This window comes from Primulina tabacum, chromosome 1, assembly GCF_025594145.1.
Source record: "Primulina tabacum isolate GXHZ01 chromosome 1, ASM2559414v2, whole genome shotgun sequence".
NCBI lineage: Eukaryota > Viridiplantae > Streptophyta > Magnoliopsida > Lamiales > Gesneriaceae > Primulina > Primulina tabacum.
In genome coordinates this window covers 38,471,755-38,486,539 of record NC_134550.1, presented here as the reverse complement: position 1 = coordinate 38,486,539, position 14,785 = coordinate 38,471,755, and the positions used below count along the sequence as shown (strand labels likewise).

Genomic DNA, 14,785 nt, shown 5'->3' with positions numbered 1-14,785 from the left:
TTATGACACCAGCCACACTTTGACACATGTACAACTTGAGATGATATCCTTTGAGTTCTTCTTCGGCCTGGTTGACATCGAACATTGGGAGGATTGATTATGAATGGGCGATCGGTATTGGACTCATGCATCTCAAATGTACATATCGGATTTAGGATTGAGATGGAGGGCTAGATATTGCAAGGTCACAATTTGTGGAGCAATTTCCTTGCATTTTCTTCCAAAATTAATAAACAACACGATTAGACAGAGCCATTAAAAATTAAAATCATATAGAGCTCATCTTTATGCTCATAGCTAGGGGTGGCCCGTATACCGTACCGTACCGTACCGAAAATTATATACCATATATCGTACCGAAAATTACTGTATAAGAAAATTCATACCGATACCGTACCGAAATTTTTCGGTATACCGTATAATTTCGATATAATCGGCATGTACCAAAAATTTCGGTATAGTATCGGTATATACCATTTTATACTGAAAAAACCTTATATTTTTTAGCTTTTATAATTTTATTTTTTAAAAAAATATTATAAATTTTAAAAATTTTATATATTATTTCAGTATTCCGGTATATGCCGAAATTTTCAAATTGCATACCGTTATTGTAACGAAAAATTCAGTATTGTTACCGTACCGTACCGAAATCTTTGATATACCGAAAATTCGGTATTTTTTCAGTACGGTAATCTCGATATACCGAAAATTCGATATTTTTTCTCACCCCTACTCATACCTACCCAGAAATGAAAATTTGATGATCCAATTCAATTTCTCCAAGGAATCAAACAAAAACATGTGTTACCTTAGTGGTTGAAAAATTGCAATGGAAAATAATATTTAATAACACATCATATGATAAAAAGTTTTGTTATGAATATGAGATTTGAGCTTATAAATTCTTACATTATTTTCAAGTTATTTTTTGCTATACAAATGATTCATTTTGTCTATTTTTGCTGTTGTTAAGTCATGCCATCGTTGGATGGAATTCTTCTATCGGGAGACGGTCCGGAGTTCATGTACAGTAGGAGATTTGGTTAAAATCCATGAATTATTATTCCAAAATTCACGAATACATTGTCAAATAAATTCAGTAGATTTTTTGGCAATTGACATGTTATCTGAGATGCTGAAAATCTTGATTTTTTTTGTCTCATCACAAATTTTATCTTCTCATAATAATGTAACCCAAACAAAGGTATCTAAATTAGGAAAAAAATTCAAATCCCAACATAACCTATTGGATATGAAAAAGAGTGGTCTTGGCTTTTGCATTGATGTCTAGTGAACTAGTTCATATATCTTTTTGTGTCCTCTTGCACTTGTAAACACGAACTCTTTTCAACTTCAATCTAACGATGTCATGAAGACACTACATACATTGAACACAATTCGAAAAAAATTACAAAAAAATTGAGTAAACAACCATAAATCAACAAAACAATCGACACAAAATAAGACAATCGAGCACAAATCGCATAAAACATTCAAAACCACAACAAGATATTATATCACCCCAATTTGGAACAGATCCCGCAACCCAATTGGATCTACGTAAACGTGGAATGTCCAAAAAATCTCTATTCAAACCGACAACCACCCCTTGTAAACATGTTTAAACGTACCTTATCAATGTCCTGATCAAAATAATTTCTCTTTGCTCACTCGCTCGCTCGCTCAATCTCTGAAGCGAAATGTTGAATCTATCATTATTTATATTTTCATTTGTAGCCCTCTTTTATTACCTGAGGATTATGAAAGATTAGGGAAAGAAAGGGTTTAGTTTCTCTGAAAATCGGGGATTGAACAACAAGATTCAAGATTTCATCTGTTTGTTCCTCAGCAGGTGGTGGATTTCTTTGGCATGAATTTAGGATTTGAGAGAAAGGGAAGAAATTTGTCGTGCTAGGGAAAACAAACTAGAGTTAAATATCAAGTGAGGTATAATAAAGGAGAAAATTAGTAAATATGTGATGAGTTGGGGAGTGGAAAAAAATTTTCTTATATCAGTCATGACATGGTGATTGAACATGAACTTATTGCTTTGATTGAGTATTTAACACATATTTCTCCTTTTAAATATTTTTATCTTGAGGGAGGAAGATTATTTTGTTATAAATTAATTGAATCGGATTTTAATATTAGAGTAGGTATCTTGTGAGACAGTCTCACGAATTTTTATCTGTGAGACGGGTCAACTCTACCGACATTCACAATAAAAAATAATACTCTTAATATAAAAAGTAATACTTTTTCATGGATAACCCATATAAGAGATCCGCCTCACAAAATACGACCCGTGAGACCGTCTCACACAAGTTTTTGCTTTAATATTAAATGAGTTACAAATCATCTATGTATGGATAAAACGTTAAACTTATATAATTTTATGAAAGCTTCAAACTATGTGATGTAACACCGTAACATCAAACTCCACGAGTGTTAACCATGTCGATCTTTAAAAATAAAATAAAAAATTGATGTATTCTTTTGTTAATGGTAAAAATTTGAGCTTTCCCTTATAATGATTTGCAATCAAATTCACGGACTCATTGTGTGCATGAAACATTTATATTGCATGTCCAAATTAATTTATTCTAAATTTTTACACTAATTTTAATTTTATTTTTTTATTAGAAGTGGTCTCCATTTATTATATTAAATAATGCATCGACAAACTCGTGATCTTGGGTCTGAATTTCACATATCGCTGAATGTGACGTATGAGTGAATGAATTGTTCCTATCACCCCGACACGACACTATACATATACATACATTCACATATAAAATATTTCACTCTCATGTTATTATTTAGTTAGTAATAAATATTAATATATGTGCGACCAAAGAAAGAACAACAAACATTTTTACATTAAATAATAAATATTTTGGAACTGGCAAAGTACAAATGGATCACCTTTAATTTATTTAATTTGCATATGTAAAATTAAGTAGCAAAATCCAAAAGATTATTGAGGAGCTAATACTCTGATCTTCTCCAGTTCAATCAGTTGGTTGTTTGTTGTTGGCATCCAGCTTCAGTCCAAAATGAATGTGAGGGAAATGTGCCCACTGCTTCATGCATTAACAAAATTGTACTTCACATTAATTGTTCATACTTCATTCACAAAGTAACTTCATGTGAAAATAAATCACCTCCCCCTCTCACCTTTCTATATATATATATATATATTCGTCTTTCTTTTTTTCATATATCTCAAATATATAGTGCAATTTTTTCATATTTATTCTTTATGTCATTGAACAAAGATAAGATGAAAATTTTCTACATGAAATTTATTGTTCGAATAACTTTATTATGTCTGTAAACTTTCTAAATATACGCGGACGAATGGATGATGGAGGAGTATATATATTTGAAGAAGGATTACTTACATTTTTTGCGGCTGTACTAAAAGCTTCTCTGTGGCTAATTTCAGGATTGCTAGCTTTAATCCTCTGAATCTCCTCCCTGGAATTGTTATTAATTTAGGAATGTACGTAAATAATGGGATTTCTGTTATCGTTGAAGCATTTGATTTTGAAATTAATAAGTATATGTGAGAGTGCTGAGTATTACTCACTTTATGAACCTGTTGTATGCAGACGGGACGCGTTGTCTTTTCTCAGGAGCTGTACAAATTAATTTTTAGTTAGAAATCTGACAACAGAAAAAGTGAAACACTAGCTTGTTTGATTGATCATTTTCTCTTTTTAATTTTCTAGGAACAAAAGTGTACCGATATATATATATTTTTTAGAACAAATTTTGAAAAAACGAAATTAATAACACTTGTTCAAAATGGTACATTTACAGCATAAAATTGAAAAATCAAAAGTCTTTTTTCCCTATTTAATTTAAATCGATTGATAAATTTTATTTTTAGTCATTTATTATTTCAATTTTCGACAATTTCAGTAGTTTTCTTCGTATTATTGCTATTATTATATGTCATAATAGATCATTAGTGCTTATATAAGCGCATGAGAAATGACTAAAATTGCATAAAAAACAAAGATAATATATTAAAACTAAAATTTGATCATATATATATATATAATTAAAATCGCAAATAAACAAATATGCATGACCAAAATTGTTATTTTCCCTTTAGATGTTCAATCAATGCTCTAAAATTTTCACGATTTAGCAACTACAGTAAATTATATTTGCTCCGAAAAAACCTAGCCATAAATTTCATTCCTTAATGCATATTCAAAGAACACATCTTTCTCTCCTGAAATGATGAAAACAAAAGGGTAATATTTTCTAACTTGATTAATATGGCAAATATGTTGATATTTTGTAATTAATAAAAGCATTATATTAATGCACTTTAAAACAGCATAACATATATCCAATGTACGTATTTAAGAGTCAAGACAATCATTCCTCCCATCAAATTAACTTTTCAGGAAAAAAAACTGAAGATTTTACATAAATTTCAGATTTAATAGTGTGAAAAGGATAAATAGACTGAAAAATGAACGAGCTTACGTCGGATTGGAGGTGTCTTAGGTTGTACATGTTCATCCTGGAATGTAGCAAACATGTTGCTCCTGGAAGATGATCCGATATTGTCCTTAACACCACCAGGAATATGGCTGGAATGTTGTTTCTGTATCTTCATCATGAATAAACAAATTAAATTAATTGTAGAAGTGAAAATCAGGCATGTTTGTATTATATTATATTTACACACACACATTAGATCAACATGGAAACTTGTGCATTTTAATTTGGCCATATATTAATTGTGATCCGTGATTCCAGGGGAAGAAAACCTGGAAATCTTGAAGGTGAAAAGACTGAAGCAATGCTCCCACATTAACAGACAGCATATTTGCGCAGTGCCCGCATCTCACTGTTACAATGTTGAACAAGCTGCTGCATGGAACATTAACCTGCCCACCACCACGTCTATATATAAGTACATTTTCATATATTTAATGTTCTTGTGTAGATTATTTCCAAGATGGAAACTTTTCCTTGAAAAAACAAAAGCAAAACCTAAACAGTAAATAAACCCTTCGCCTCTTGGTTTGATCAGTTGCAGAAGAAGATAAAAGAACGTGTAAAATCTTCATATATTGCTAATACATCATGGCCTCAATTGATGCACATGAAATACTATACGAGAATTAAGCAAGACGAGAAACAGTTTTTGAGTGGAGTTACGGCAAGAAACGGCATGCATGCTACGCTCAGCAAACAAAAGGGAAAAAAAATTCAAGATCTATCCTTGCTAGCCAATTAATTATTCTGATGAAAAAAGGTACTAAAATGGGTGAAAATTGGTCGCGCTTGATCTTGCAGACGGATGGAATTACCAAGGAGTTAAATCGGGAAACACATGTGTAGCTTTCAGAATGTACGGAAGACTGAGGCCAATTCTTGGATAATTAATGGAGATAATTAATTGAAAGACACCACAAAGGCTTTCACATGGGTGATTGATTAGTTGAAACGCCCAAAGGGACTTGCGCTTCTTTCTTTTTTTTTCAATCAGTGCTTCTGACTTTAATTTCTGGTGCTCTGACACCTTCACTGAGTGAGGTCATGTGTGAGAGAGAGGAAAACGACGTGACTGGAACGAGAGAGATCATATGGAATCATAATCTTCCTTTAATTAAGCTGCCGATACAGAAAAGAAATTAAAGGGCTCACGGCTTTTTTTAAAAAAAGAAAATTTTGCTGTTAATGATTTAGTTTTGGCAGGTCTCTGCAGCAAGTTCTTGGCTAAAGAAAGAACCAAGCAACGGAGAATCTCAGATCCCACATCATGAAATGAACAAGAACAGTTGAAAAAATCAGGAAAAAAGTGGATTGAATTGGCGAGAACAGAAGCACCCAATTTCGACACAGTAGCACACGTTGGCGTGTCTGTCGGCATCAAAGTTACGACTCATTAATGGCGCTGCAACTGCACCCGTACGAAGAAGGAAAGAAAACTTACAGGAGAAAAGACAACTGATAGTAATTTAAATAACAGAAATAATTGATTAATCTGATTAGATTAATTAAAACTACCTTCGAAGTTATATTATCATTGCCATGGAACTTATAAATCTGGATCACTAATTAATCTTGGAAAGAAAGATGCGGGGAACTCTGAGGATGCCGAAGTTAGAAAAATTAAGAACCCCAAAAAAAAAAAAAAGAAGCAAAATACAGCTTATTAACCATAAGCTCCATGTATCAAAATGGAAAATAGGGTTTTTATTTGTTGAAAAGGTACGAAGATTCTTGCTGTTTTTGTAGATCTCTCATTAGGGTTCTGAGTGAAACACAGAAGCATCTGATCAGAAGACCACTCGAAGAAAAAATAAAATGAGAAATCAAATTCCATCATATGTAAAAATCACGCAGAATATCAAAGTACGACAGATATATAAATCATTGTTCAAGAATCTTGTAACATATAAGTCCAAATGAAAATTTTGGATCACTTTTCGTTCATATATCATATCTATATTCGTAATTCAGCAGCCAGCTTTATGACAGAAACATTCATCAGTAAAAAAGAAGAAGAAGAAATTATCATAAAATGCCATGTTAAATTAATCCTGTAGAAATTCAAACCTAACCGAAGAAAAATCGTCACATATCATAATCTATAAGATAAATTAATTAATTCAAGAATATATTATGACACGCTCAAAAGCTCGCCAAGGGTTGAAAGATTGAAAAAATCTTAGTATTTACCACTAGAATGGTGTTGCAGAAGTTGCAGTGAACGTAACAAACACGGTCGGAGGAATTTTCCGCTGACATTTTAGCCGGTTCCATGAATCGCCAGTGATCAGTACTTCAGTTATAATTCCAGTATATATATATACACGCAAAAGTAAGGAAAAGAAGATCTAAGAACTTTCCTATAGAATCATACAGCTGAACTGCACAAAAAATTAAATTAAACAAAGCTAAAGCAGATCAAGAACTGCGGAATATTTAGAGTTCATCCGCTTCTGGTTTAAGCAAGACAAGCTAGAAATTAACTAGGGAGTGGAGAAAAAAGTAAAGAAATGAGAGAAAGAAGCTAAATTAATGAAGAAGAGATCAATATATAGATATAATTTTAACAAGAGTACACGTAAATTTGCATGGTATAGTTATTAATTTAGAAAGAAAGAAATGACTGGGAAATTTGGTCCCTATTTAATGAGATCATGACTGGTCGGTATTCCGGAAATGACATGACGAAACATAGTCTCTCACATTAATCACTGTATACATATACATATATATTTCCACCAATTTTAGTATTATTTTCTTTTTTTGGTTACATATATACATACATACATACATACATATATATATATATGTTGGATTAATGATACATAAAATAACACAAAGATTAATCGATCGATCTGTTGTGAAGTAATCACTCAACTTTTTTTTATATTGGAGGAATTTTTCTTTAAATTAACTTGGATTAACGATGTCGAAGAATTATTCGACCTCAAATTCGATATAAACTTGAAGTTGTAAAATTTGATGTTATATTTATCTAATGTTTGAACTATCATGGTTAGTACCTAGAGTAAGTCGCTATGACCCAAATAAGAGATCCGTCTCACAAAATACGACCCGTGAAACCGTCTCACACAATTTTTTTTCCTAATTAAATACCAAAAAAAAAAAACGGATGAAGAAAGAGTGTGAATGGTTGATTTGGGGGTGGCGGGGCATAGGTAGTATGGATGTTGAGAGATTGAGTGGGTAGGAATCGTTTGTTTTTTTGTGGCCACTCTGCAATTTGTGCAGCGGACGACATAAATTTACTCTTTGGAATGTTTTTTTACATTAAGAAATTAATAATACTAATAGTTTAATTAATCATATTTGTCATATTTTGAGTTTTATACAATTAACTAATTAATCAATTGCAAGATACTTTATATCTTAGTTTTGTGAAAATGCATATCAATTAACGAACCGAAATTAAGCTTGAAGAAAAATTTGAGGGGAAAAAAATAGAAATTGATGGATAAATACCCATATATATAATAACATATAGGAGAATAAGACAAAGAATAATTTATATTCGAATATGTATGATTAAGATGTTTTAATCTTAGTTTACATTATCATAAATTAATGCTTTCTTAAATCGGAAAAGCAAAAAACATTCGGTCCAATAATTTTCTTTGTATTTTTCACTCGATATAAATGTTACATCTTCAAAATTTAGTAGTAAAATGAGGATTTACCTGCCCTAATTTTGTTAAATACATTATCTTTCCATGATGTATATTCCCCTTTATTCATGCTCGGTGATACTGACTTTCTGTTATTCAATTTTCATGTTTCTTTTTTTTATTAGTTGGAGATGATGTACAAGCTATAGTTGAAGCTCCGGAAAGCTTTCCCATTACAATCTTGCTCGCATTGCACAGTTAAAAAAAGTTATAACAAATGAATAGAACAAAGCATATTCCACCAATGTTCTTCGATACACACGAGCTTCAAGAAAATGATGATGTTGATGTCCATCAAATTTTCTAGTGACATTATAGTTGATTTATTCAACAAGACATTACAAACTTCAACATTCAAGAAACTAGTACACAAGATAGTGATGCATTAGTTAACGGATTTTAGATGATTGAGATCATGGGAGCATCTATTGTTGTATTTTTTTTCTTTTGTTCAGGTTTTTTTTCTAATAGGTTTTTTTACTGACATCTGTTTTAACAAGACATCATTCGATTCTTCACATATCTCGGAAATAATTTGTTGAGTCGTTAATAGTCTAAAGAGAAGTATTATAGATAATTAAGTTTTAGATTATTATTGTGATAAGATTTTTAATTAAGATATCATTTTATTTATTATTCAAACTCTGTGAATATATTCTATAAATGGAAGTCTTCGGTCATATGAACAAAGTATTCGTATTCATTCTCTCATCTCTATATTCTTAATTATCCTTAGCAAATTTAAAAAATATTATCTCGACGTTAAAATTCCTTAATTTAATTGAAAACCTAGATCATGTAGTATATATAATAAATAATATCTCCCAATAGATAAATTTAAAATATTCTAGAGACATTTCTCATTCTATAATTTTGCACCATAAAGTGTTTTTTTTTTTTTTTTGGTATTTATTTGAACAACAAATTATCTTAAGTAACAACACATATAAAAAATGTATGTTTTTTTAAATAAAATAAAACAAAGCCAGATGAAGTTTTTTTAGTCTATTTTATAGTTTACAGCACCGATTAACAATTTCTAACTATTCATATACCAAATTGATAAATTACCATTAATTTATGGATCAAAAAGAAAGGGCACTTTGATATCTTGTCTATCAATCAAATGAATTTTGATAAATAATCTTTTTGGAGGTTCGACAAAACGAGACGAAATTCTCTACTCTATTTGATATTTAAAATCGTGTTACACTTTACTCAAATAAATTTCGTTTGTATCAAATTTAAAAATTAAATATTGCAAATATTATATATAAACAAAATATAATAAATCACAGACAAAAAACATTTGATTCATATTTCTTTTCAAAAGTAAACAATAATTAAATTGTTTTAATAATTTATCGTGCTGAGATTTTTTTTCAAAAAAAAAAAAAAAAACCAATCTCGAACACCAACTCAACCAAATCTCGGCTCAAATACAAAATATAATATCTATAAATTAATTTTTAATATTTCGATAATTTTTGGTAGACAATTGCTTTTTTAGGTCCTTAATTCCGTGTCAGTCCCTCATTTTATTCATATTACAGATGCAAACCTCCACTTTTGAATTGTCTCTAATCAGTCCTCCATTTTTTTGTTTTTTTCCGGATTCGATATTTCCTTTAATTTGAGTGTTAAAATTGATGGAATTTCAAGGGTTAATTCTCTATGTAGCCCTTGGTTTTATCATGCTTTCCCAATTCAATCCTCGTCTTTCAGTTGTCCAGACTTAACCTTTCATTTTATTTAATTTTTCCCAATTTAGGCTTAATTTTTAACTAAATAAAACACGTACACACATAAGTAATTTAATATATCCAATTAGATACAATATTGAGAAAACTATATTTTTGTCCTATAATTTACACATTTTCACCTTTGGTCATGTCATGTTAACGATGAATTTGCATATTTTTTTTTTCATTTTTGATCATTTTACTGTGAATTTTCATTTTTAGTCTTATAACTTGTACATTTTTTTTGGTCTTTTACTTGTATTTTTTTTCATTTTCGCTCCTTTATTGATATATGAATACGATGGACTCTGGTAAAAAAAAAAAAAGAGCAAAATGAAAAAAAAAAAAAGAAAAAAACATAACGGGAACAAAAATGAAAAAAAAATGCAAGTTACAAAGACAAAAATGTAGCACCAAAAATTTAAAAAAAAATGCAAATTACGGGATTAAATATACAATTATTTCCACCAATATAAGCATGAATGTTTTTTTTAAAAAAGAAAAAAAAAACCTACGGAAGTAACTGTGAAGAGTTGAAAAATAGAAAAATTGAATCGATATAAACAGAAACTTGAGGCAAAGACAAAAATTGAAAGTTTGGTTGATTACAGATAGGGTCTGGGAACTAATGGGTGTTAAGACCTTATTTGCTTGATTTAAAATTCATCAAGAAATATATATTTGGAGAAAGATGAATGCTTTTTACCCATTGAAATGATATTATTATGAGTTAAATAATTATTCTTGTCTTTTTAATCGTATAGTTAACATGAAACTAAAATAGAAAATTTATGTAAAATGAAATATCAACTCAGGAGTCAGGACGCTTGAAAAACGAGGGACTAAAATATTGGAAGAATACAATAAATAGGGAATTATCATTAAATCATATTCTTACTTTCTCTCATTTTTTACTGTGCGGATAACAGTTCATTTTATTGTTCCAAACCGCACAACTTCTAGTATAATAGTGATGACATAGTAGACAACATAGTTCACCTGATGAGCCCAAAAATTACCACAAGATCAAACACTGACCAGAAAAATACCTATCGATGAAGGCACGGTTGCAAGGCAATCATCATGCATGGTTGCTAAACCTATGAAGCTATCTGATGAAGCTTACTGGCAAAAGGAGTACTGTGAATTTGAGCATTGTTGGAATCATAATTTAGCTTGAAGCAGAACTAGCTACACAAGGAGCTTGAGTGCTGTTATCATTCACAGAAAGGTTAGCACTCGTCTCTATAATCTGCTCTTCAGTAGGATTTGCACTCAAGCTATCCACTGTACCACTTGATATACTAGCTACATTGGTTCTATCTTCGTCTCGTATTTCAAGATGATCCATGAGTCGACATGCAGGAACAATACCGTCGTCAACCTCCCTAAGAACTTCAGCGCTGTGACAAGAGGTTGAACTGCTGCAAGTGAACAATTTCTCCTTCCATCCTTGTGTGCTCCTAGTTAATGATTCTTTGTACCTGGAGACGGAAAGAAAGAAGGCTTGTTATAAAAATTTATAAAGCCATTCCAAGTAACGCTCCCTATTAAAGTTGGACAACGGACATAGATAGGACACATCCATAAAGTTCAGTCCACTGCTTTCTTGTTGCCTGTATTTTAATATTTTTATACTTTCAGCTAAGCTGGAGTACAAAAGGGAACATAATTTTTATATATAGAATTTAAGGGGGTACAATATCAAGAACAATGCTTGATTCTTCGCGTACTTCATTCACCATGCACTAACAGGAGATTTCAGAGATTCCGAGAATGACTGGAAATCTAATGATCCAACTCTCTCTCGGCTACTCGGGAAAGTCTGGGTAGGAGATCTCCTGTAGGACAAAATAACCTTATTGGGAACAACCAAGAGTTTGATCACTTTAAAGGTTTAACGACTCATTTCAATGAAGGAAAAGAACAATATACCTATTGGTAGAGGACATTCCATGTTGATGTGCACCAACAATTGATCCTTGGGCAGATGATGGAAGTGGAGTAAGGGACGTAGAATTTTCTCCAATAGTGAGTAACGAAGAATTTGAGGCAGCTATCCTTACTACAGAGGGAGTACTGGAACCATCTCTCTCATTGGCAGAAGAAGTAACCGACGTGGCAGAAGGTCCATTAAGATGAGTGGAAAACACCAAAAAATGTGGATGACCTTGAGCATATGACCTACTCCTCCGGCCTTCAATCCTAGCAAGCTGACGAGCCCTGCCCGTAGCAGAAGAAGTGGCTAAGTGTTGAATAATCCGCTCTTCAAGTTCAGAATCACTCCCACTAATTGGCAACTGCACCAGATGTTCAAGAAAATTTTATGTTAACACCACCAAATATATATTTGAACTGAAGGCACTAATTAGAATAGTAAAAATATGAGTAGATTGAAAAGTGAACAAACATGTTGCAACTCAAAGTCTCCCAGGGTTGGGTGATGAAATATAGAGGTATTTCTAGGTCGGTTTGTTCGCAATTTCCTCTCATGCTCCACAGCATCAAGCAATTCCTGGCTAACAAATAAGTGTACAAGTCCACCTCACAAAATAAACTTTCTGGAAAGATACAGAATTGCAAAGGGAAATCCATATACCTGGTGGGATCCTTAAAGCTGATAGGTTGCAAGCATATTGGGCACTCGGATCTTCTCTGGCACCTACAGATATATTTATATGCAAATGATCGACAATGTCCAACATCCATCTTTTGGTACAGCTTGATAAGAGATGGCCCGGAATAATTCGAATGGTAGTGGACCATGCAACAAACATTAAATAATTCTTGATATTGGATGTTTATTTTAGTAAAGAAAGAGTAAATACAACACAAAGTCCTGTGTGTGTGGCGGAAGGCACAACATAGCTAGACTATCATCCTCTTCTAATTTTTCCAGGTGGATCCCTCAGTAATAGAAGGTCATATTATCAATGCACTTCAATAATGGTATTTTGTCACCGAATTCAATTGATTGCATGTAGCAGGACCATACATGAATGTAATGTCAATATGGGACTACTTGGTAGAAAATGGAATACTGCATATAGTTTTCGCAGTCATGAAAAATCACAATACAATGTCAGGGAAAAGTTGTGTGAATCGCAAGTTGATTTTTGTACCATTCAAGAATGCAATGAAGATGAAACTCATGTTTGCAACTTGTCACCTGCCAAAAAAAATATAAAAAAAATTATTTCAGAATTTGACAACAGGCCAATACCAATCGACAATGCCTGGAGTTAGAAGCCTCATACATACTGTTGAAGGATCGCTATCACAAAAATCTTCAAGGCATATGCTGCATGAATCATCAGATGCTTCTTGAACCCCACCCTCCACAAAAGCTGCAGCTGATGTCAAATGATTCTCCTTCCCTCTTCCATCTGCCAGAGATATGGAAATCTTTAATACAATATACAGAGATCAAGCACTACTATAAATTGTGTAGCAACATGCACAATATTATCCTTGCACGATATACCGAGCTGATAATTCAACAAAATTAAAACTTTACCAAATTGATATAGTTTCTAAAGATAGAAATAATGCGTGATGTAGAGTGAATTTTTTTTAACAGAGAGAATAAAATTCAATAATACATGTTTACTTATCATTCAATCACCTTAAATTAAACTATTTACTTCCTTTTCCTTCTTCCTTTCATAAAAGTTTTAATTAGAATCTGTTAATAAATTCAAGACACGGCTCTATTGCAAACAAAAAAAAAACTATAAAATCTTAACAGCATGAAGCCTCATTTGAATAAGTCAGAGCTAAGAGCACAGAAAAAAGAAATGGTGAGGTCCAATATGACCGTAACTAAGCTGAAGCCACGGATATAAAACTTACAAAGGTCATACTCCAACACCTCATGGGCTTGCTATATAAAAAAATCACAACCATAAAACAGTATAAAAGTTCGAAAACCAAACGAAGTGATACATCATATACACAGAGAACTATACCTTAAAAACAGCAAAATATATTATAATTCAGATTCAACACGAGGCAAGAAACATAAACTATTACAAGAAAACTGCAGCGCCCCCTAGCAAGGAATTAACCTTCTAAGTGACTAAAAATTTTCCCCATCAAAATCGAATAAAATTCCACAAATTCCCGTTCCAAGAGTCCACATGCAAAGTTTAAGCATCCCAAAACACAAATAAGACCCCATAATACAATTCTTTTCCATTTGAAAAAAAAATACCCAGAAACGATTGGATTGCGTACACAGCACACATAAGAGAGTATATTAATTACCTACAAAAACAGGAAAAAAAACATAAAATTTAGTCTACAGCCCATTAAAATTCATAATCGGAAAACATAACAAAAAATTACCTCAAAAAGACTCTTCAATCCAAATACAATCAAGAAAGATGATAAATCCAGCAACAGATCAAAGTAATTAAAGAACTGATTCGATTACACGTAGAGTCAAAAGATAGGAGAAAAGGGCAGGAGACAAGATTACATTTTGATGCAAGAATTGGGTTAAGAGCCGGAAATAGTACAGTGGACTTCCCTTTTTTGTAGGTTTATGGAGAATTATTTCTCTCCTTTCCCCTTTTTCTCGTCTTTTTTTGGCTCCTTTTTCACTTTTTTATGGCGGAAATAAACTACACATACTAAATAAATTTTGCTGTTGCCGTTTTGACTTTAGATCTTGATGGCTTTCATATTTTAAAAAAACTAAATTATTCCTTAAGACAAAGACAATATATTATAAATCGTGTATCAATAAATTAATTGTATTAAATATTAATGATATCTTGCACCATCGCTTTATTTATATGATGGAATCAATAACTAAGTATATATCCA

At 31.8% G+C, this 14,785-nt stretch overlaps 1 protein-coding gene and 1 pseudogene across 4 annotated transcripts; both read right to left on the bottom strand.

Annotated features, from left to right (window-relative positions):
* Positions 1-2,859: 2,859 nt before the first annotated feature.
* On the bottom strand, positions 2,860-7,185 carry LOC142544169 (putative axial regulator YABBY 2). 4 transcript variants are annotated; one of them, XM_075651246.1, is made up of 6 exons: positions 6,718-7,185; positions 4,797-4,916; positions 4,510-4,630; positions 3,596-3,644; positions 3,408-3,483; positions 2,860-3,086 (listed from the first exon to the last, which is right to left on the bottom strand). In XM_075651246.1, exons 1-6 carry the CDS (start codon positions 6,799-6,801, stop codon positions 3,015-3,017), a joined length of 522 nt encoding a protein of 173 aa, XP_075507361.1. In that variant the 5' UTR covers positions 6,802-7,185; the 3' UTR covers positions 2,860-3,014. The 4 variants fall into 4 exon arrangements, with proteins under 4 accessions (XP_075507361.1, XP_075507352.1, XP_075507365.1 ...); XM_075651237.1 differs by having other exon boundaries at positions 4,510-4,636; positions 6,718-7,176; XM_075651250.1 differs by having other exon boundaries at positions 2,860-3,083; positions 6,718-7,176.
* A 3,629-nt stretch (positions 7,186-10,814) lies between these two features.
* LOC142509027 (E3 ubiquitin-protein ligase RHF2A-like) lies at positions 10,815-14,386 on the bottom strand (annotated as a pseudogene).
* Positions 14,387-14,785: the final 399 nt, after the last annotated feature.

Bases quoted from the DNA above. Each gene is read 5' to 3' on its own strand.
- LOC142544169 (XM_075651237.1), bottom strand. From the start codon at position 6,801: ATGGAACCGGCTAAAATGTCAGCGGAAAATTCCTCCGACCGTGTTTGT. The intron at 3,645-4,509 runs GTAAGCTCGTTC...TAATTTGTACAG, and splicing joins TAAGACACCTCCAATCCGAC to CTCCTGAGAAAAGACAACGC. The intron at 3,484-3,595 runs GTGAGTAATACT...TAACAATTCCAG, and splicing joins GCATACAACAGGTTCATAAA to GGAGGAGATTCAGAGGATTA.